General features: G+C 30.6%; 1 protein-coding gene across 1 annotated transcript in view; it reads right to left on the reverse strand.

Annotated features, from left to right (window-relative positions):
* The window catches only part of LOC100211176 (lysosomal acid lipase/cholesteryl ester hydrolase), a 22,009-nt gene extending 11,986 nt beyond the window's left edge, over nucleotides 1–10,023 (reverse strand). The window contains exons 1-3 of the mRNA XM_065813008.1: nucleotides 9,903–10,023; nucleotides 8,628–8,736; nucleotides 7,810–8,120 (exon numbers count right to left, since the gene is read on the reverse strand). Of these exons, the coding sequence (XP_065669080.1) occupies nucleotides 7,810–8,120; nucleotides 8,628–8,717 (401 nt within the window). The 5' untranslated portion in view covers nucleotides 8,718–8,736; nucleotides 9,903–10,023. The remainder of the gene's footprint in view (nucleotides 1–7,809; nucleotides 8,121–8,627; nucleotides 8,737–9,902) is intronic.
* Between the last annotated feature and the right edge of the window lie 14,977 nt (nucleotides 10,024–25,000).

Genomic DNA, 25,000 nt, shown 5'->3' on the forward strand with positions numbered 1-25,000 from the left:
TTGAATGCTGGATCTTCTTGACTCAATGCATGGGTTTGCTTGTGTCACTGTTTTTATGACTAGGCAACTCATTCTATTATCTCCTTATGAGGGTACAGCTCTAAAACTCAGTTTTATGGTTCTGAGGCCGGCTGGTAGTCAGGTTTCCCGAACTCTGTGGTAGCTCTCAGAGAGGCTGATTCCATCAACAGCTGAAAAATATCAAAGTATTAACAGTGCCATGTTGCGCATGGATGGTGTCCCTGTTTGTACTTTTGGTGTGCATTGCGGAGGCCACATTTGGAGCCCTTTGTTACGGCTTAGGGTTTATTAGTAGTAATGAGGCAATTGCTTGGGCTATTAAACGGTGTTCTGAGTACTATCTATGCTTTGAGTCAAGTTCTTCAATCTAATTTAAAAATGAATAAAGTACCAAAAACTATAAAACACAAAAAACCATCATCATCACCAAGTTCTCTAAACCTATCATTCACTAATATTCGTGGTCTTCGAAGTAACTTTTCTTCTGTTGAGTCTTATCTCTTGCAAAGTTCACCAGACCTACTTGCTCTTTGTGAGACTAATTTGAGTTCGGCTGTCTCATCTTGTGATCTTAGTGTTGATGGTTATCTTCCTCTGATTCGTAAAGACTCCAATAGCCACATGCTTGGCCTGGGCATTTACATTCGTAAGAATTCACCTGTTTGTCGTGAAACTAGGTTTGAATCCACAGACTATTCTTTCATGTGCTTTCGTTTAGCACCACTTCACGCTATTGCTTTTCTCTTTGTTCTATATCGATCTCCTTCATCTCAAGACTGTACACTTTTTGATGTTATTTCTGATCATATTGACCAAGCCCTCTCTCTTTATCCATCAGCTAATATAGTTGTTGTCGGTGACTTTAATGCTCACCACTCTGAATGGCTTGGCTCTAGTGTCAGTGACTCTGCAGGCATTAAAGCCCACAACTTTTGCCTTTCTCAATCCCTAACTCAAATAGTCAACTTTCCAACTCGCTTTCCTGACAACCCTAATCATTTACCTTCTCTACTCGACTTATGTCTTGTTTCTGATCCTAGTCAGTGCTCAGCTTCTCCACATTCACCCTTAGGTGCTTCTGATCACAGTTTGATCTCTTTAAAACTAATATCTCATTCTTCTTCATCACCTGAATACCCCTACTATCGAACCTCTTACAACTACAGTAAAGCTGACTGGGATTCTTTCCGTGATTTTCTTCGTGATGGCCCTTGGGTAGAAATCTTTCAACTTCCTGTCGACAAATGTGCTTCTTATATAACTTCGTGGATTCAGGCTGGCATGGAATCTTTTATTCCCTCTCGACAATTCCAGGTCAAGCCTCACTCTCCTCCATGGTTTTCCTCACACTGTGCTGCTGCGATTGCCAATCGAAACCGTTACTTCCATATTTATCAGCAAAACAATTCTCCAGAAAACAGACGTCTTTTCATTACTGCTAGAAACAACTGTAAAAAGGTTTTGTCTAACGCCAAAACCCGCTATTCTCAGGTCATGAAATCTCGTATCTCATCTCAAAAATTAGGCTCTCGTGACTTCTGGAGAATCTTTAATAATATCAATAATAAGGGCAAATCTATAATTCCACCTCTCTTGTATGGTTCAGACTTTGTCACCTCACCTAAAGACAAAGCTGAACTGTTTGCTAAAAACTTTTCATCAATATCATCTCTTGATTCCACTAATTGCGTTCTACCTGATATTGCCAACAAACAGGTTGATTCATTGCTTGACATTCATATCACTTCAGCATCTGTATCTAAAGCGATTTCCTGTCTAGACTCTTCTACAGCTTGTGACCCAGACAACATACCTGTTATTGTCTTGCAGAAGTGTTCTCCGGAGCTGTCGTCTATACTCTCAAAACTATTCAACAAGTGCTTATCAGAGTCTTGTTTTCCAGCCTGCTGGAAAGCCGCATCTGTTATCCCTATCTTCAAAAATTCTGGGGAGCGATCTGATTCGTCTAACTACCGTCCCATAAGTCTTCTTCCTATCATAAGCAAGGTTTTTGAATCTTTAATTAACAAACACTTAATTTCTCATCTTGAATCTAATAACTTACTTTCTGACCATCAATATGGATTTCGATCTTCTCGTTCTACAGCTGATTTGCTAACAGTAATAACTGACAGGTTTTATCGTGCATTAGATGAAGGTGGAGAGGTTAAGGCCATCGCTCTTGACATTTCAAAAGCGTTTGATAAAGTTTGGCATGCTGGTCTTCTCCATAAGCTTTCTTCTTATGGTGTATCCGGCAACATCTTTAAGATCATTGAATCCTTCCTTTCCAATCGTAGCATAAAAGTTGTCCTCGATGGACAACACTCTTCTTCTTATTCTGTAACTTCAGGGGTTCCTCAAGGTTCTATCCTTGGCCCTATACTCTTTTTAATTTACATTAACGATCTTCCAGATATTCTCACATCTAAGGTGGCATTGTTTGCTGATGATACTACCATTTATTCTTGTCGTGATAAGAAACCAACACCCTCTGATTGCCTGGAGGGGGCATTTGAGCTTGAAAAGGATCTCACTTCTGCTACAGCATGGGGCTCACAGTGGCTGGTGAACTTTAATTCAGATAAAACTCAATTTTTTTCAGCCAATCGTTATCGCAATAATTTAGATCTTCCTATATTTATGAACGGTGATGTACTCGATGAGTCACCTACTCTTCATCTTCTAGGATTAACTCTTACTTCCAATCTTTCTTGGAAACCATATATCAAATCGGTTGCAAAATTAGCATCTGCTAAGGTTGCATCTCTTTATCGAGCTCGCCACTTTCTTACTCTGGATTCTATTCTCTACCTCTATAAATCTCAAATCCGGCCTTGTATGGAATACTGTTGCCATATCTGGGGCGGATCTTCTAATGATGCCCTTTCTCTTTTAGACAAGGTGCAAAAACGCATTGTAAACATAGTTGGACCTGCTCTTGCAGCCAACCTTCAACCATTATCACATCGTCGTAATGTTGCTTCTCTTTCTCTTTTCTACAAATACTATAATGGGCACTGCTCGAAAGAGCTAGCGTCTCTTGTGCCATCTACTAAAATTCATTCTCGTGTTACTCGTCATTCAATTAAGTGTCATCCTTTTTCTGTGACTGTTCCTAAGTGCTCCAAAAACGCTTATTCGTCTAGTTTTTTTCCTCGAACATCAGCTCTTTGGAATTCGCTTCCTTCATCTTGCTTTCCTGATTCATATAATTTGCAATCTTTTAAATCGTCCGTCAATCGTTATCTTGCTCTACAATCTTCATCTTTTCTCTTACAGTAACTTCCAACTTTAATTAGTGGCTGCTTGCAGCCTTGTTGGAAGCGAAGATGTTTAAAAAAAAATAAAAATAAAAAAAAAAAAATATATATATATATATATAGTGGTAATCTACTTACTATTTTATTATACCATTTCAATAATTGAACGGCAGTGTGCCTTTGTGTGTGTGTATATATATATTAGGGTGGTTCAAAAATAACATTTTTTAAAAATATATGCAGCATGTACCTTAACGTATTCTTTATAATAAAATAACACTGGATTTATTAGGTTTTTTTAAAAAAAAAATTTTTTAGGAGTACCTCAAGACCTTCGAACATTTGGGTAATATAAATAATCATTTTATAAAAAATAATATATATATCAAGCCTTCCTGGAAAGCGCGCGCGGTCGCACACCTTGTACGTCCATACTTAAAGTAATTTCTTTAGACAACTTGACCACATTTTTATGTAGTAAAGTATTTTAAGAATTCGCAGCAAAATAAAGCTATGAGAAACTAGAGAATAAATCAGCAATACTCAAAGAAAAACACCAAAGCCTAGATGAAATAGAAAATCTAAATAAAATAAGCCAAAAAAAAAGGGAAATTGTTGTCAAAAAAATAATATACCTATTTATCTAAAAATAAGAAAATAAAAACAGTAAATAATATATTTACTGTTTTTGCTTTCTTATTTTTAAAGTATTTGTTATTTTCCACAACCAAAATTGATACCAGTAGAGGAAAAAAGTAGATAAGAATATAACGAAAATAAAAATAATTTTTGATATACAATTTTTTTGCAACTTTTTTTAGTCAGTATACAAAGTAAATACTTTATAAATTGCACTAAAAACACAGATAATTTTTAAATTTGTTTTTCAAATGTCTTTGCTAAACTTTACTCTTTTTATCAATGGACAGGAAAGCAAGAAAACTAATTGCTATTTATTAGTGAAATTTATTTTTTTAACAAGTTTTTCTTGCAAAAAAATGAAGCGATGGAACTTTAAATGTGAACAAACAAGACGTGCGACCACACGCGCTTATCGGGAAGGCTTGATATATATGTATATATACAGGCTTTGGCAGGAGTGAATGAGTGCACAAGCTATAAATAGCCTGCCTAAACCCATCTTTGCGGGCTATATGGGCTGCCCGCCTAGATAGTCTTGCACTGGCTTTTTTGAAAAATTAAAATTATTATGTTTTGATGAAATTATTATGTTTTGATGAAATTGTTATGTTTTGATGAAATTGTTATGTTTTGATGAAATTTTTTCTGAAATTTTATTTTGTTGATTCTTCATGCCAAGTTCAGTAAAAATTTTAATTGTAATAATAAATGTTTTTATAGCAATAAAAAGACAGAAGAACAACTTACAAAAAAAAAACCTAACATTTTTTTTAAACAATTTTTTAGATTTAATTTTATTTAATAATTTAGTACTTAATTAAATAACAAATAAAAAACAATATTCAAATTTAAAAATATAATTAATCGTTCTAATAAAACAACAATATATAAAAAACTGTTATACATCATATAGTTGTCTTATAAAAGCGAATGATCTTAATTATATTATTATAAAAGTTCATTTATTTCTCTTCTTCTTTGTGAATGTAAATGTCATTGTATATAAAATTTCTACAATTGCTTTATTAACAAGTAGGAGAATGACAAATAGTTGGACACTTTTAAAGTTGAAATAACAGTTTTTTGAAGTTACACTGCAGTTTTTATCCTTTGTTCAGAGTTATTAGTGTGCGCTCTAAGTGAGATTTTTATTTTGGTTTGGTTTCTCGATTTTTATTCAGACTTTATTGTTTTATTCTCCAGTTTTATCAGCTGTATAATCGGATTTTTGTTGAGTTTATTCCAGATATAGTCAAACTAATAGTTTGCAAGCAACGCAAAAAATGACAGAAAAATAACCTTCACAACCATCACGTTTCTTTATTCAAGCATCTTGGCGTTTGCTCAAAAAATTTTGCAATGAACATAGCAGTTTTGCAAGATCTATTTGAGTATTAATATATTGTCTTATTAAAATAAGGGAATAAAATATAACATTTTTTAATGCGCTTCTTTAGTTGATTCATTTTCCTTGTGCTTTGTAAATTAAATTAAATTTTAAAAATTTATTCGTAATATCTCTAAGCTATAAAGATATAGTGACTAATTATATTGAAATCTTTTTTTAAATAAACCTTGAACCAAAGAACTCTATTCTTTTACAATCATTTTTTAACTGTTTAGATTAAAATTTTAATTACCACTACCGTTTCCATTCAATTTGCTATCATACTCTTTTACGAACTCGTAGTTGATTTTATATTCTTTTTGGAAGTTAAGAGAAAATATATGTTGATGTGATATGTAAGTTAAAACTTGAGGTAATCTAATTTTTAATTTCTAAGAGTCTTAGTGCAAATAGATTTTTTAAGAATCTGGTATATATACTTCTTAAATATATTCTTCTTATATAATATAGGCGTGTATAAAAAAAAGCGTTATATGAATTTTAAAAAAACAAATCTTTTTTACATTTTTTTATGAATAGAGCCAATAGAAGGGTATTAAATGCAGTATTATTTTATATATCAGGTTTATTGCTGTATAATATATATTTAAATGTATTAAATATAGTGCAAGTATAAAAATAAAAATAAAATATGAAAAAATCATATAGTGTTATTTTTATCATACAAAAGGAATTATATATAGCTATAAATTATTTATAAATATTCATTTTAAATAAAATAGCCCAAAATATCTTCAATTTTAAAATCGAACGCAGTTTTTCACTTTCATTCGATTTAGGTGTTTCCCATTCACTTTCACTGCTTAAACTATCGTAATCAATGTCATCTTTTTCGTCATTTACTATTGTAGCAGGTTGAATTAATAAATCGAAAAACTGTTTGCCGTTTTTATAAAAATACCTGAATAACCTAACCTGATAAGCTGAATAACTTGATAACTTTATATCAGACACTCAATTTATACTATAAAAATCGATTAGCAGTCTGTTGATTATAAATGAGTTATTCGATTTTTAATAACGAGTCACATATTAGCATATTAAATAAACTGGCACCTTTTTAAAAAAAAAACAGGAAGTTAACACAGAGGTATACAGAGAAATATGCATTACTTTAAACAACTTTAAAGTATGACAAACTAGTTTATTAATCAATTAAGCAAAATGTGTGACTATACAAAAAGAAATTGTCTTTATAACTAACAGTTTTTATTTTATAAGTTTACCAATTTCCAAAGAATACTGAAAACCCGGACTATTATGTTAAATTCTTTCGCAACGCATGCATATTTTTGCCTGCTTTTTAACATACTATTTATTTATCTTTTAACATAACACAGAATAATACGGAACAATAATAGCTGTTTGAAATAACTTGCTCGATTTTTATTTTTTATTTTTACATCAGAATATTCAAAAAATATTTTTTTATAATTTTTTTAGCATATCCTGAATGAAATAGTTTTGTTTTTTAACTAGTAAAACCAACAGTTTTACAAAATTACATCATTTAAGATGTTTTTAAAAGAATAACTAAATAAAAACATAAAAATATTTAACTTTATTTTTACTAAAAATTTATATTTTGCATGGGTTTTATTTTGCCCATGTAAATTGATTTGCACGGGTGTGGAGGCGGGCGCAGGCTATAGCCCACCATATATATATATATATATATATATATATATATATATATATATATATATATATATATATATATATATATATATATATATATATATATATATATATATATATATATATATATGTATATATATATATATATATATATATATATGATATATATATATATATATATATATATATATATATATATATATATATATATATATATATATATATATATATATATATATATACACACACACACATTGTAAAAATAAAAGACATTAATAAAAACAATAAAACTGTGAAAAATTATTTTTCATTAATATCAGAAATCTAAACAAATATAACAAAAACTTTTAATCTTTTCAAGAAGAATCTGAGAGTGTCTTTAATATTGTTTGTGTAATAAAAACTTGTGTTGGTAATACGAGGTCAAAAATAATTTTTATCTACCAAATATATATTAGACAGATAGTAACTATTATTTATAATAGAAAAATATAAAGTTCTATCAGCAATAAAATGTTAATAATTTAACAAATAAAAAAGATTATCTTAGACATTGTCAAAGTCAAGTAATAAAAAAAGTGTATTATAATATTATTTTATATTTACAATCAATCAAATTTACAGACAATAATAACCACTCTACTAATAGTCACGTCAATAACCACTTCATACAAATTCTAATACAAATACTATTCTTATATATACCATTAGTATTTGTTTATATATTATATACCTATATTAGTTACCTATATTAGTTTTAATTAATCAGTTTTTATCAAATCATTAGTACAAATATAATTAAATCAGCTTGCATAATTTAATCAAAATTTTAATTACCTGAACTTCCAATACTCATCAGAATTTATGTCTAGTTTTTTATGCATTGTGGAGTATTTATTCCCTCTACTATTGCCTAACCAAACATCAAATCCAGAATCAGCTAACAAGAAAGCTAAACTTCCATCTGGTTTATTCATAACCCAATCTGCACTGGAGCACAGCAAACCATGCTGAAGAAATACCACAGGTCGGATAATTGATAGTGTTTTACTTCCATGAGGAATTCGATGCAGTGTTAAAATATAACCATCATCTGTTGTAACTAAATGTGATTCAGCTGGATATCCATAAAAGGAGATGATTTCGGGCTACAAAAATTGCTTTAAAAATGCATAAAAAGCTAATCATATTCAAAATTTTTGACTAAAATTCAAATTCAAATATTTTATTGCAATAATTAATTTATAACAACTGACTTTTAAAACCAACAAACTTACAAATAATTATTGTAATATTATATTAAATATGAAAAGTATTATAACATAGCAAACAAATACATTGGTATAATACTATGGTCTTCTCAACATTACAAGGCAGACAGACAGTCTTTTCAAAGAATAACTGAATCTTTTAAAAAAAAACAGCCAATAAGTAACTCTTGCCTGGACGTAAGACAATTGTTAGTTACAAGAGAGTATTTAATCATATAACTATTTTTGATAAGCAAATCTTTATTATTCTATTTTTAAAAACTTGAACAAATCTTATTTAACTTTGTAATTCTTTTAGTTACAAATAAAATATTAAACCACTAAAATAAGAGTTAAAACAAATATCAATTATGAATTAACAATTATTCTAATTTCTTAACTTACCACATTTAAATCTATTTCAGGGTTATTTTTTGCATTACAAAAAGTGCCAAATAATGAAAGAAAGATAGCCAAATTTATTCCAATAAACATTATTAAACTATTTTGAAAGCTTAAAATATAAATACACAAGTATATATATATATATATATATATATATATATATATATATATATATATATATATATATATATATATATATATATATATATATATATATATATATATATATATATATATATATATATATATATATAGGGATATATGCTATGTGTATGTGTGTGTGCAACTTGTTAATGCTTTGCAGCTGTACTCACACCTCTCCGTTAAGCTTGACAGAGCTTTTGCCAGAAATTTTGAAATGACAAAAATTTTATTAAATATATTTTAAATAAAACTAATACTAAAACAAAACATTTATGTTTAAAAATTATATTTTTAAAGAATTTTTTTGACAATGTAGTTAAAAGAAATCATTGACTAACGCTACGCTAAGCTTAATGGAGAAATGAGAATATGGTCCCTGTTCTTTTCAGAACATTTAGCACTCTACTTTGTAGAATACATTTAAAATTATATATATATATATACATATATATATATATATATATATATATATATATATATATATATATATATATATATATATATATATATATATATATATGTATATATATATATATATAATTTGTGTGTGTGTATATAATATATAAATAGTGTGTGTGTGTGTGTGTGTGTGTGTGTGTGTGTGTGTGTGTGTGTGTGTGTGTGTGTGTGTGTGTGTGTGTGTGTGTGTGTGTGTGTGTGTGTGTGTGTGTGTGTGTGTGTGTATGGATAGTATATACATTAACTATGTATGTAGTAAAAGTAATTACAATTTCAAAAAATTGAACTGAAATTTTTAAATTTAATTTAAAAAAATTTAAATTCAATTTAATTTTTAACTAAATTCCATTCAACATTGAGTTATTTTATGATTTTCTCTCGACTAGTATTAGTTAAAAAAAATTGTTATTTGAAAAATTACACTATGTTAGGCTTTTACTTCTTTTATTGGATTACTTGACATAAAAAAATAAAATTAAAATAAACTAGTAGCATAAAACTAAAAAAATTTTATAAAACTTTTATAATTACATTTATAATATAAATGTACCTATGTATATTTACGATATAAATGTACATAGGTACATTTGTAAAATAAATATACCTATGTTACAAGTATTACAAGTCAATTTAACATCTAAAATTCAAATATCAAATGTAAAAAATACATACCGATATATAAGGATTTCAAATATCAAATATATTTTGTTTAACCATGTTACAAAAATCACATGTCAAGCAATTAATCCCTGATTTTATGGTACCACTTATGTCATAAATGGGTCCATTTTTAAAAATATTATTTTACTAAACATAAGCAGATTTTTCAAAAAAAAGAATTCCAGACATAGCTTCTAGCATCCGCAAATTAGTTTGCGTCATTAGCTGTGCGTCATGCGTCAACGTGACGCCTGACACATGACGTATTCAACGCGACAGCGGAAATAGGCAGTATTTGCACTTAGCGTGATTTATCATGTTTTGCAAGATATTTCGAACACTTTTTTGAGAACTATGATTTTTGATTTTATGCAAGATTTTATAAGATTTTTCTGCTTTTACTTGGAATGAAATTTTTCACGAATTTATGAATTAACTCTATAAATCTATTTTACTATTATGAATTTGGTCCAATAACATAGTAGGTGCTAGTTGTCACGTCGATGAATTATAGTTTGTTATTACGTAGTAGTTTTTGTGAAAGTTTTAATGACTTTTGTAAATATTAAGAATTATTTGAGAGAAACTTTATTACGTCATAATTTTTGTGTACATTTTAATGACTATTGTAATTATTAGGAGTTATCAAGAGAAAAACTTTGATGTAAAATAATTCGTCACGTTTTAATGATAATTGTAATTATAATCAAAAAAAACTTTGTATATATAGTAGTTTGTGTAATAAAATAGATCAATTCAAAATCTCAAACATCAGCTAACAAGATATGAACATAATAATGCAACATCTTTTTTTTTTAATTCTATTTTAGGTGCAACCAAGAAGTCCTTACGGTCTTATCACAGAGCACCGCGGGAAATCATAAAACATCTTTACCGATGTTGTAAAACTTGCTCAGAGTTGAACCATGGATCTCTAGCTTCTGAGGTAAGTATGCTAACCACTGCGCTTCGGCTGCTCAATCTAGATGACAACATAATCAATGACATAGTCTCATTCTGGTTTTGATACGGCTGATAATATATGTAAAAAATTTTGATGAGTCAACATCAAAAAAAAAAAGAAAAAAGTAATATATGAAATTAACAGTTTTTTCTTTTTGATTAATCATGCATAGTTGCAATTTGTAACCCTGACTCAAATAGAAAACTTTTTGGAAAAAAGTTTTTTTTTTGAGTCAGGGTTACAAAAAAGTTTTTGGCTCTTCTTAATTTATAAATTTATAATGAATAACTCGATAAGTCTTTTATGGAAAGTTCTATTAGTTCTATTATAATTTTTAGGATTTTACAAATGAAAAAAACAATTCTAAAAAGCCAAAAGGTAAACCTTTAAAGTTTTTAAAAAACTGGCTGAACGATGAGAAATTAATATGGCTTACAAAGAAGAGAAACAAAATAGAAAAATGGATGTAGTCTATTGTAAAGCGCGTTGCCATGGAAACTACAAACCGCAAGGGTGATTTAGAGAGGCATGCTGGTACAAGCATTCATAAAAGTAATATGATAAAATTACCAGAAAATGACCAGTTACGAAAACCAATAGCAAACTATCAGGGATGCACCCATGATAAGGCTGTGGCGAATTTAGAATCTAAAGTGGCCATTTTCATTACTGAAAATAATTTAGCTTTATTCTTGGCCAATAAACTTGGGCCCCTTGGTAAAATGTTATCAGCATTATCAGCAGACCATGTAAATGTCTTCAAGATGTCTTGCACAAGACAAAAAATCTTTTTTTTAATGTGATAATTTATTGTTGAATTTGTACAAAATTTTCAACATATATAAAGCATTTTAATCTTGAACTAGTTAATTATTTGTTAATTTACTATTTATTTTCCTCAAAAGATTTGGAATCTACCTGTTACAAGAACTCATACCTACTCTGAAAAATACTTTCTAAATAAGTGACATCTAAGTAGAAAAGAAACTTAAAACACCCCCTCCCTTCGGGCTCTTGGTTGAGTAAAGGCTAGAGATGGTGTCTCGATAAAAAGACTTATCTTGGGCAGATTTTAAATGCACCCGGCTACTGTCTTGTAGAAGGCTTTCTAGGCAAATACTTAAGGGGTAAACAGATTCTATCTGTTGACCAGCCTCGCACCCCTTCTTCATCTATTAGGCTGGCGCAGATGTATTTTTAATACATTGTTTCCAGTTTAGGATGTTGAATGCTGGATCTTCTTGACTCAATGCATGGGTTTTGCTTGTGTCTCTGTTTTTATGACTAGGCAACTCATTCTATTATCTCCTAATAAGGGTACAGTTCTAAAACTCAGTTTTATGGTTCTGAGGCCGGCTGGTAGTCAGGTTTTCTGAAATCTTTGGTAGCTCTCAGAGAGGCTGATTTCATCAACAGCTGAAAAATATCAAAGTATTAACAGTGCCACGTTGCATATGGATGGTGTCCCTGTTTGTACTTTTGGTGTGCATTGCCAAGGCCACATTTGGGGAGCCCTTTGTTACGGCTTAGGGTTTGTTAATAGTAATGAGGCAATTGCTGGGGCTATTAAACGGTGTACTGAGTACTATCTATGCTTTTAGTCAAGTCCTTTAACAACTTTAAAAATGTAAATAAAGTACCAAAAACTATAAAATATAAAAAACCATTGACATCACCAAATTCTCTAAACCTATCATTCACTAATATTCGTGGTCTTCGAAGTAACTTTTCTTCTGTTTGGGCTTATCTCTTGCAAAGTTCAAAAGACCTATTTGCTCTTTGTGAGACTAGTTTGAGTTCAGCTGTCTCATCTTGTGATCTTAGTGTTGATGGTTATCTTCCTTTAATTCGTAAAGACTCCAATAGTTACATGCTTGGCCTGGGTATTTACATTCATAAGGATTTACCCATTTGTCGTGAAACTAGGTTTGAATCCACAGACTATTCTCTTATGTGTTTTCGTTTAGCACCACTTCACTCTATTTCACTTTGTTCTATATCGCTCTCCTTCATCTCAAGACTGCACTCTTTTTGATGTTATTTCTGATCAAATTGTTACAAAACTTTAAGTCCCAGCTTGCTCTGATAGCTGTAGGATATCTAGACATAATGGGAATAGTAGTAATAGTTTGCAACAACTATAGGGCTAGGACAATGGCAGTTAAAGACTCAAAAGCTCATCACACCAGCCAATTTCTCCAGGTCTTAGTAGAAAAGAATGTTCAAGAATATGAACTTAAAAAAGAACAAGTTCTTTCAGTTATAACTGACAATGCTTCAAACATGATAAGTACAATTAAACTGATGAGCAAGACTACTAAAAGTGACAGGCAGCTGGAAGAACATACTGGGTTCAGAGAAACAGATATATTTGAAATGGAGGAACACATTATAGAAACAGAGGAGCTAACCAAAGTTACTTCAGATGAACAGCAACATGACAGATTAGATGATCTTGTTGAAAACTACGTTTTCGCATTCATCGCATGCGCTGCGCTGTGCACACGCTACAGCTGGTTATACGGGATGGCCTGCAAGAAAGATATGCTGCTGTACTAATTGAACAGTTGAGAAAATTGGCTACTGCTGCCAGAACCCCTAAAGTTGACTTATTTTTGAAGAGACGCGCTGGAAAAGGGGAAATTATTGATCAAGCCACACGATGGGAAAGTACCTACTTGATGATTCAACGCTTGGTTGAACCGAAACCCTTTCTCGTAGACATGGCTAATCCTCAATTGATGCTACATGAAAGCCAATGGAAACAGTTGAAAGAGCTTGAAGAATCGCTACAACACCCATTTGCAGTGACTAAAAAATTGCAAGAAGGGGACTTAACTCCAGGTATTTTCCTTGAGGAGTGGAAAAACTTGATGTCCCAAAAAAGAGCGTTATTAACAAGTGGCATTGCCGCTTAAAAAAAAAAAAAAAAAGTACTATTAGAAAAAAAGATTCTTTTGGCAGCTGTTTATGTAGACCCAATGCATCGGATACTTCTTGATGATCAACAACTGACTAAAGGAAAAAAAGCTCTGTTTGAAATAGCTGTAAGAATGAACAAGTTTTAGAACTGTTAGGAACAAGAGGTATTTGGTCATACTGCCACATCTTCAACATCATCTACTGATGAAGAATCTGATTTTGAGAAATATTTGGACCATAAAGACCTTGCAAAGCGTTCCCGTATGGAAAAAGAGTTGTTCCTATCAGAGAACACTGCCAGTAAATTTCAGCACAGTTTTTCATGTGTATTAAAAGTAGTGGAACAATTTGATCGTTCATCAAAAGTAACAGTACTGCAAGCAATTGATATGTATCCTGAAATTGTCAGAGAAGTTGCTCAAGTGGTTACTGCATTGCCACCAACTCAAGTTTGTGTGGAGAGGTTGTTCTCTGCGCTAAAAATAATTAGATCAGATTTGAGGACATCCATGAAGGTGGATCTGACAGAGGCAATACTTTTTCTGAAAACTGATTTATAATTTTATTAGTGACTGCATAAGAGTTTATTGTATATCCATTTACAAAAGTTCAGAAAAGTTATTTATACAGAAATAGTTTTCTAAAAATATTGTTTAAAGTACTAAGTGGTTGGATTATTTATATCATAGTGATAAAAATGGCAATCTTAACATTTTAACGCGATAAATTTGTTATTACAAATTAGTGACTTATAAAGGAGTTGGAGTCGGAGTTGGTCTATGATAAAGTTAAGGAGTCGGAGTCGGAATTGGGGTTTACCGACTCTACAGCCTTCTTACATAACTTCGTGGATTCAGGCTGGCATGGAATCTTTTATTCCCTCTCGACGATTTCAGGTCAAGCCTCACACTCCTCCATGGTTTTCCTCACATTGTACTGCTGCGATTCCCAATCTAAACCATTAGTTCCATATCTATCAGCAAAATAGTTCTCCAGAAAACAGACATCTGTTTATTACTGCTAGAAACCATTGTAAATAGGTTTTGTCTAACGCCAAAGCCCGCGATTCTTAGATCATGAAATCTCATCACAAAATTTTCAAAGGCTCTCGTGACTTCTGGAGAATCTTTAATAGTATAAATATTAGGGGCAAATCTGTAATTCCACCTCTCTTGTATGGTTCAGACTTTATCACTTCACCTAAAGACAAAGCTGAACTGTTTGCTAAGAACTTTTCATCAATATCATCTCTTGATTCCACTAGTTGCGTTCTACCTGATATAGCAGTCAAACAGGTTGATCAATTGCTTGACATTCATATCACTCCAGCTTCTGTATCTAAAGTGATTTCCTGCTTAAACTCTTCTACAGCTTGTGGCTTGGACAACATACCTGTTATAGTCTTGCAGAAGTGTTCTCCGGAGCTGTCGTCTATACTTTCAAAACTATTCAACAAGTGCTTATCAGAGTCTTGTTTTCCAGCCTGCTGGAAAGCTGCATCTGCTACCCCCATTTTCAAAAATTCTGGAGAGTGATCTGAAGATTGTCTAACTACCATCCCATTAGTCTTCTTCCTATCATAAGCAAGGTTTTTGAATCTTTAAATTACAAACTCTCAACCTCTTATCTTGAATCTAATAACTAACTTTCTAATCATCAATATGGATTTTGATCTTCTCGTTCTACTGCTGATTTGCTAACAGTAATAAACAATAAGTTTTATCGTGCATTAGATAAAGAGGGAGAGGTTGAGGCCATTGCTCTTGACATTTCTAAAGCTTTTGATGTTTGGCTAGCTGGTCTTCTCCATAAGCTTTCTTGTTACGGTGTATCTGGCAATATCTTTAAGGTTATTGAATCCTTCCTTTCCAATCGTAGTATAAAGGTTGTCCTCAATGGACAGCACTCTTCTTCTTATTCTGTATCTTCAGGGGTTTCTCAAGGCTCAATCCCTGGCCCTATACTCTTTTTAATTTACATTAACGATCTTCCAGATATTCTCACATATAAGGTGCATTGTTCGCTGATGATACTACCATTTATTCCTGTCGTGATAAGAAGCCAACACTCTCTGATTGCTTGGAGAGGGCATTTGAGCTTGAAAAGGATCTCACTTTTGTTACAGCATAGAGCTCACAGTGGCTGGTGAACTTCAATTCAGATAAAACTCAATTTTTTCAGCCAATCGTTATCGTAATAATTTAGATTATTACGATAACGATTGGCTTAATTTATCCTTAATTTATGAATGGTAATGTACTTCCTTAATTTATGAATGGTAATGTACTAGATGAGTAATTTATTCTTCATCTTCTAGGATTAACTCTTACTTCCTATCTTTTTTGGAAACCATATATCAAATATGTTGCAAAATTAGCAACTGCTAAGGTTGCATCTCTTTATTGTGTATGGAATACAGTTGCCATATTTGGGTCGGATCTTCTAATGATGCCCTTTCACTTTTAGACAAAGTGCAGAAACGCATTGTAAACATAGTTGGACCTGCTCTTGTAGCCAACCTCTAACCATTATCTGATTGTCGTAATGTTGCTTTTCTTTCTCTTTTCTATAAATACTATAATGGACACTGATCTAAAGAGCTAGTGTCTCTTGTGCCATACTAAAATTTTTTCTCGTTTTACTCGTCATTCAATTAAGTCTCATCCTTTCTCTGCGGCTGTTCCTAAGTGCTCCAAAAATTCTTATTTGTCTAGTTTTTTTCCTTGAACGTTAGTTCTTTGGAATTCGCTTCCGTCATCTTGCTTTCCTGATTCATATAATTTGTAATCTTTAAGTCGTCGGTCAGTCGTTATCATGCTCTACAATATTCGTCTTTTCTCTTCCAGTAACTTCCAACTCTAATTAATGGTTGCTTGCAGCCTTGTTGGAAGCAGAGATGTTAAAAAAAAAAAGATTACGAAATTGGCTTGAATATGCGTGTTGGATTTTGTGCATACACCTGTAATTGAAAGCAGTCGTTCTTCATTTGTTTACTGTGAAATGCTCTTGCCATAGTATTTACCTGAGTTTTTCCATGATCTGCTTGAAGCTCCTAAAGTAGCTGGAAGATTTAGTATGTCGGGTGTTCAATTACTTTGTCCACAGCACTAACAGGAGGGTTGAATTTAAAAATTTTTAAGAATATGTCCAGATCATTTTGATTTAAAGTCAGATCAAACAAGGTTGCTTACAATGCATAATGCTGTCCATAGAATTCGGGAGTAGTTAAATGCTCTAATGTTATATTTCGAAAAGGAATGGAAAACAAATCCGAAAGCGACTAATTATTTGATTTTTCTACTTTTGTCTGATCTACTGACTAAACCGGTAAAATTTATGGAGTACATTCTAAGTACGTTGACGGACTTTAACACAATATTTCTATCAGAAATTCCGTTACTTCATGAGCTCCGCAAGTCTTTCAATCAATTTGTTAAAAAATTGGCATGCAACTTCTTGGATGATGAATATCTCCGAAACCAAAATAATGCCACAACAATCAACCCGCGTCTTTCGTATTTACCTTTAAGAAGTGTATATGTTATTAATTGATTTTCCTATTTTATTTTTTATGATAATGTTTTTATATTTGAGATGAAAATAATTTTCACTATTGGGTCATTCCATATAAGATAAGCCTAACCTTCCCGAGTGACCATCTCAGATTTTCTTGAAATTTACAGCCCTTATAGGTTTTATGGAAAAAAAAGATTTCCCTAAAATTTCAACTCATTACCTTGAAGTATTCAAAAATTGTTGCATTTTGAAAAATTAATTTCTTAGCCAACTTTGAGCAATTTATTGTCTTTTTCAAAAAAGTCTCATTTTCAAATCCTTATAAATAAAAAACCAATTATCTTAAATACTTAAAAATTAATCTGATGGCAGTAATCAACATTAACTTTTGAAAAAATAAAAACTTATTTAACAAAAATAACTATTTTTGGCCATCTTGAACTTCGAAGTTATAAAAAAAAACACTTTAAAGAAAAAATTTCAATATTAATATAGCAAATGAAAGCGGAATACACATGCAAATGTAAAAATTATGTTATTTTGTGTGAATATGGGTGGTAGTCATCATTCCTGATAAGTTTTATAACATTGAATTCAAAATTATAGAAGTTAGACCCCCCTAAAAAAGCCTTAAGCCTTAAAATGTTAAAATTAGGTCCATTTAAGAACTGAAAATTAACCGGGTGTCCAGTAAATTTAACACTTGAAACGTTTAGGAATGTATCTTATATAAAAAGAAGAAATACAGAAAAAATAATTTTGTGATGTCTTGTAGCTGCTGAAATATCTGAACTTAAACTTTCTATCAAAATAGGATTACGGAAATCAAAATCTGCCATTTTGAATTTGTTATATAATTTGTTAATGAAAAAAATAAATAAACCTATTAACATTAACACTAAATAGTTGGACAATCCAACAAACTACAGAATACTTTTCTGTACCAAAGTCAATGGTTAAAAAAGTGTATAAACTAAAGGCGTCCAAATGTATGTTAGGAGAGGGTAAAAAAATTACTAGAAATAAGATATCACTAGCACTTAAAACAAATATCAAGAATTTTTATCAGAGCGACGAATATTCTTGGGTTTGTCCTGGTAAGAAAGAATTTGTTTTAGTTAAAATCGATGGTCAAAAACAACATATTCAAAAATGATTATTACTTGTAAATCCAATCGGTTAATTTAACCCGTTAATTTTTAGTTCTTAAATGGACCTATTTCTAACATTTTAAGGCTTGAGGCTAGGGGGGTCTATATTCTATAATTTTGAATCCAATGTTACAAAACTTACCAGGAATGATGACTACCACCCATATTCTCACAAAATAACATTTTCACATATGCTTGTGTATTCCTCTTTTTTTGATTAATCAATATTGAAACTTTTTCATTAAGGTTTTTTTTTTTTTATAACTTTGAATTCCCAGATGGGCAAAAGTAATTTTTAATAAATTTTTTATAATTTTTAGTAACTTTTTAAATAAAAAATAAAATTTTTATTTTTTTGCAAGTTGAGGTAGATTACTGCTATCAGATTGATTTTTAAGTATTTAAGATAATTGGCATTTTATTCATATAGATTTGAAAATGAAGCTTTTTTGAAAAAGACAATAAAATGTCGAAATTTGGAAAGGCATTGATTTTTCAAATTGCCATGATTTTAGAATGCTTTAAGATTTCAAGAAAATATGAGATGGACACCCGTAAAATTTTCAAAAAATTGGCTTATCTTATATGGAATGACCCTATTAAATAATTAAATAATCAATAATAATTTTAATTATTAAAATGTTACTAAATTTATGTCAGGACCTGATGCATTTTATACTATTGATCAAGACCTTCAGTTCTACAGTGAGATTATTAAATAAAGAATATCCATCCATGAACCAGGTCGTCACTCCACCTCAATTGAATGGTAATTTAAAATTGAGTGAGTAGAGTGGTCTTGGAAGCTTGAAATTCAAATGAAGTATCTTCGGAAACAGATTTTTTAATTTTAAATATTATTTTTAGTTAGTTAGAACTTTATCAGGAATAATGTCTAATGTTTCTTTATCTTCCATTAGCACAAAAACAAGATCTTGATCCACATAGATCTTCAAAAGCCTATCAGTTGCAGATTTCTTCGAAGCATTTGCGGCGTCTTTATCAGAAGAAAACAGTTCCTCTACTCAACCGATTATACCTGGTCCGCCTGTGTTTGTTAATGTATTCTCTCGGCTTGAACACTTAGATAGATATTTTTAAAATTGTTGGGAATTTATGATTGTGGTCATTGTTGATTTGAAGAAACGATTCTTTTTCAAAAACCACTTTTTTGACATTTGCGAAATACTTGACCCCATCTACGCTTGGACTAGTCAAAATTTAGTTTTGACCAAGTTTTCTGCTCTTCTTAAATGTTTTCCAAATTTAAAAACACAGTGCACTTTGGCCCCCCTGCAGTGCGAGTTGAGAGATCAAATTTGTTAAAAACAAATGCATTTAGCGTTGAAACCGAATCTGCTCTAAGAGCAATGATGGCGAAAAACTATTGGAGCAAAGTCATTTCTATTAAGATATTATTTTTTCTTCCTGTAAGCAATGCTGCAGCTGAAAGAGAGTTCAGCCAATTAAAACTCATTAAGACAGATAAAAGAAAGTTCCTTAGAACCTTTTGAAATGTTTTTTGAAAGTCAAACCAAATGATTTGGTAGAGCATACAACTAACTGATTTGTAAGAGATTGTAATGGTTGTGAATGGTTGAAGAAGATTGCTTTATGGTTGAACCTTTACCCGAAAATATAAATTTTAAAAGTTAGGCATTATTTTATTTTTATTATGTGAATTTTATTGCATTATTTATATTGACATTATATTGACAAATTTTCGTTTCGGCAACGCTGTGATCTAAAAAAAAGGCAAGATATTTGTGTGATTTTAAGCAAAAAACGTGCGATTTAAAACAAATTAAAAGATTTTTGTTTTATTATTTGTAAGATATTTTGTAAAATTTTCAGAATTTTTCATGATTTTGATTTTTCCAGCGTAGAAGCACTGGCTTCTCACTTTTTTTCAAGTTGCACAATTAATTTCCAGACTTTTTATACCTAGATCCAGATAACTCTTCCGATAAAATTTGAATTTCCACTGCCAAACCAATTGTAAGCTGTATCATATTTGACACCTAAAGTTTGCATCAGTTACCCAATCGTCATTTTTCTCAGCATATTCAATAACTTTTTAATTGTCATTCCTTGAAGATAAAACGTAATGATTTCTTTCAGCTTGTTTGGTTGTATGTATTTCAAGCCAACAAACTGGACAAGTTGGTTTTGGTTGTTCCAGAAGTGGATGTAAGCAAAAATTGGTGAAATAAATGCTAATACGGATTCAATTTAATAACAGACCTTCGAGTCATAGTGTGTTGACAAATCACAAAGTTAGAATTATCTTGTTTGATCTCCACTTTTTGAAAAAATTGAGTTATTGATAGTGTTATGTACTTCAGAATAATGTTTTTATATTGTGTTGAAACCAAAGTTGTAAGTAAAAAAGTGGCGGAGAAAACTTAAGTTATAAAAATCTTTTTATATGCCATCTCCCAAAGTTTTTATTTTTAAAATCTCAAAAATGTGGAGAAAGAACAAGATAATTCTAACGTCGCAAAATAACACAACAATCTTTCAATTCGGTTATTATCGGTGGTCCATACAAATTCTTCTCCAGTGGGCACGGGACCTAAAAAAAACGTCTTTTGAACGTTCAAAAGACGTCCGAAACGTTCAAAAAACGTTCAAAAGATGTTTTAAAAGACGACATTTTTACTTCTTGTGCCCACTGGGTAATTTGATATTATTAACATATTCAAATTCATGTTCCAGAAGACCTTTTAAAATGATCTATAAGCTGTGAACTCGAAATTAAAAATTATGTATTCTCATTTACATATAACAACTTCCTAATCACAACTTACGTATTCTTATTTATATATTGTGATTTCTTATTTATATGTTGTGTTTCTCCATTACATATTGCGATTTTACAAATTCATGTTCTTAATTGCAACTTGGAAAGGTGTGTTTGATTTGATTATATTATCCTTTAGGAGGAATGAAACAATATAATTTTGATACTCGGGCAATCAAATTATTATTTTTTAAAGAACAAGTCAAATAGTACCAAAAACAAAGTTGTTCGAGAACATTGTTCTCTAATGACTCTTTGTTTACATCTTCTCTAACGATTCTCTGTTTATAATATTAAACCGTAAATTGTTTTATTGCGGAATCAGAGATGCTATAAATTATTTTATTACAGAATCAGTTGATGCTGAGGATGATATTAAATTTGATAGATATGCCAACAAACATTATTGTGGTGGATTTGCAGTGGACCTATATAGACATTTTGAGCAGTTTATGGGAATTTTGCTCATCGGTTACTTTGTGGACCGTTATTGGCATCCGCTATAAGTGACCAACGAATAGCTTTCCAAATGTGATATATTGGCTAGTTATTTATTTATATTTTTATTTTATTTTATTTAGGTCCCCCAAGAAGACCTTATGGTCTTATCACATAGAATACGGATGAGCATTTAGTTGAAAGTTCACACCTTCCTCCTAACAGTTATCGCAAAACTGGCCCTGAGGTGGGGTTTGAACCACGGATCCTTTGTTTTTCAAATCTGCCGTTAAGTCTTCATAACTCTGTAATTAAACGAAAAAATTCCACATTTAATTCTCTGTATACCCAAAATATAAGGAGTGGTAATCAAATTTAACGAAAAAATTGAGCATATATTTTTCGTCCGAGAATACTAAAATATAATTTTTTATGTTTTATAAAAGTAATCGTTTTATTTTCAAAGTAAAAAAATTAGATGAAAAGTAAAAATTATAGCACAATCAGTTAGTGTGATAAGCATAAAATTTATCCGTTAAAAAGCATAAATTTGCGTCTGCACATGGTAAATTAGTTGTCTATTTGCCTGGACAAAAGCCTATTAATTTTAAACAGATCCTTGGATGCTGCAAGTTGTGTTGGGTAATTAATGCAGTTTTTTAATAAAGAGGCACAAAATTAACAGTTACATTATTCAAAAGTAAAAAATAAAAAGATCTACTGAAACGAAGTGATGTTAGACAAAATGTATAACTAAATTTACATTAGATACTTAATTAACTTTTTTATATATAATAACGTTTATTTAGCTCTTTTTATTTATTTAGCTCTTTTTTAGATCCAAAATATAAATTAACTGCACAAATATAATAAATTTAAACATAATACTACATAATATTAAACAGCATATTAATGTGGTTTTAGTTAATCTTACATAATTAAAAATTCTAGAGTAAATTTTTCTTTGCGAAGACTTTGATACAAATTCTATTACCACTTTCTGTATGTCTACACCATCCATTTTCTATTTTGGGTAAAAAAAAAAAAGTTTTGGTTATAAAAATAACCCATTCATCGCATTATATCACACTGTTTCATCATGTTTAACGTTTATTCTGCAGTTGCAAATGATACGGTATATATAGGCAATAACATTATGAGCTTATGCGTCTCTGGAAGATACTCATTATCTAACGGCTAAAAGTGGCTAGTTATCGACTAGCCGCTTTTAGCCGCTACTAATAATGGTCCACAAAGTAACCGATGAGCAAAACTACAAGGAATTGCTCAAAATGTCTACATAGATTCTCTGAAATTACGCTATAAAACGTTTGCTGGGATGTGGTATTATAAATTATGAAAAAAATATTGCAAACTAATTTGAAAAAAATTTTTAAAACTGCCTTTAATAGTTTAGAATTGATTCGGCCAAATCGATACTAAAAAAAATCAGTTGTTATTTCTGTAAAATTGCTGATTATTTCAGTACAACTGCTGGTTATTGCAGTAAATCATGAAGTATTGGAATAGTCATTAAAATAACTAGCAGTGCATTTAAAAAAAATTAAAAAAATTGTTCTTTGGTGAATGTTTTCAACTTTATCATAAGTTTATTTTACAGTTAGATGAACATTATATCAGTTTATATTTTGATTTTTAAATTTGTTTTAATGTTTTCGAAGTAACTGCAGACTTTCCAAAAAGTCCATGAAATGGTTAAAATGGTACCGATTTTATAATAGTATCAACTATTTAATTTTGTCTCCTAAATAAATCTAACATTGTTTGTTTCAATATAAATATGAGCCGATAAAAACAGAAAAAAAAATTAGTTACGTTATTAACATATTTCTCTACTTTCAATAAAAAAGTTTAAAAGTGTTTTGAACATTTGTTTTTTAAGAATAAAAATTGTGCTTTATTTTATTTACTCAAGTTAATAAATAGTTTGCTTTAATACATTCTGAAAATTTTTTATTGTTTATTCAACATTTTACTAATACAATATAATATTTTATGTTATAGTATATTATACAATTCAATAAAATATATCCTATAGTATACTATACAATATAATGTAATATAATGTTACAAGTTAAGATATAACCAGCGTATCCAAATAAGTTTTTTAGAAAAATTATGGAAAAAAGAACAAAACGGTTCTGTAAAAAATTAAAAATACTAATGGCTGGGTTAAAACTGAAATAAACAGCTAACTAATATTTTCTCGTTCAGCGTCGTTTTTTTTTTACTCTGGTTAGATAAGAGACATTGGTAAAGAAGGAGGCTTGAACTTTCTGGGTAAATGCTCATTCGCAGTGCTCTGTTATAAGACTGTTAGGAGCACCATAATAACAATTTAAAAAAAAAAGTTAAATAGGAAGATTACATCAAATGAGACGTCTTCCAGAAAATCTTCCAGAGACGCATAAGCTCATAATGTTATTGCCTAAATATACCATATCATTTGCAACTACAGAATGAACGTTAAACATGATGAAACAGTGTGATATAATGTGATGAATGGGTTATTTTTATTAACAAACTATATATTTTTTTACCCAAAATAGAAAATGGATGGGGTAGACATACAGAAAGTGGTAATAGAATTTGTATCAAAGTCTTTGCAAAGAAAAGTTTACTTTAGAATTTTTAATTATGTAAGATTAACTAAAACCAAATTAATATGCTGTTTTATATTATGTCGTATTATGTTTAAATTTATTATATTTGTGCAGTTAATTTATATTTTGGATCTAAAAAAGAGCTAAATAAATTAATAAACGTTATTATATATAAAAAAGTTAACTATGTATGTAATGTAAATTTAGTTATACATTTTGTCTAACATGACTTCGCTTGGAACGACTGAATAAGCGCGAATTTCATAAGTGCGAACTGCCATAAGTGTGAATGGCGCAAATGCAAACTGGTATAAGTGCGAATTGGCATAAGTACGCCGAACAAACTTGCAAACATCGGCTTGAGTGCGGGCTGACATGAGTGCGTTGCAGTTGCAAAAACTGGCATAAGTGCAAATCGTCATAAATGCGAACTGGCATAAGTGCGCCGAATAAATTTGCAAACATTGGCATAAGTGCGAACTGGCAGAAGTGCGAATTAGCATAAGTGCGAGATACTAATTTGCACCTATGCCAATATTTGCAACTTTATTCGGCGCACTTATGCCAATTTGCAGTTATGTCAGTTCGCACTTCTGCCAGTTTTTGTAACTGCTTCGCACCTGTGCCATTTCGCACTTATGCCAATTTTTGCCAATTTTGTTCGGCGCACTTACGCCAGTTCGCACTTATGC

This window comes from Hydra vulgaris, chromosome 12, assembly GCF_038396675.1.
Source record: "Hydra vulgaris chromosome 12, alternate assembly HydraT2T_AEP".
Taxonomy (NCBI): Eukaryota; Metazoa; Cnidaria; class Hydrozoa; order Anthoathecata; family Hydridae; genus Hydra; species Hydra vulgaris.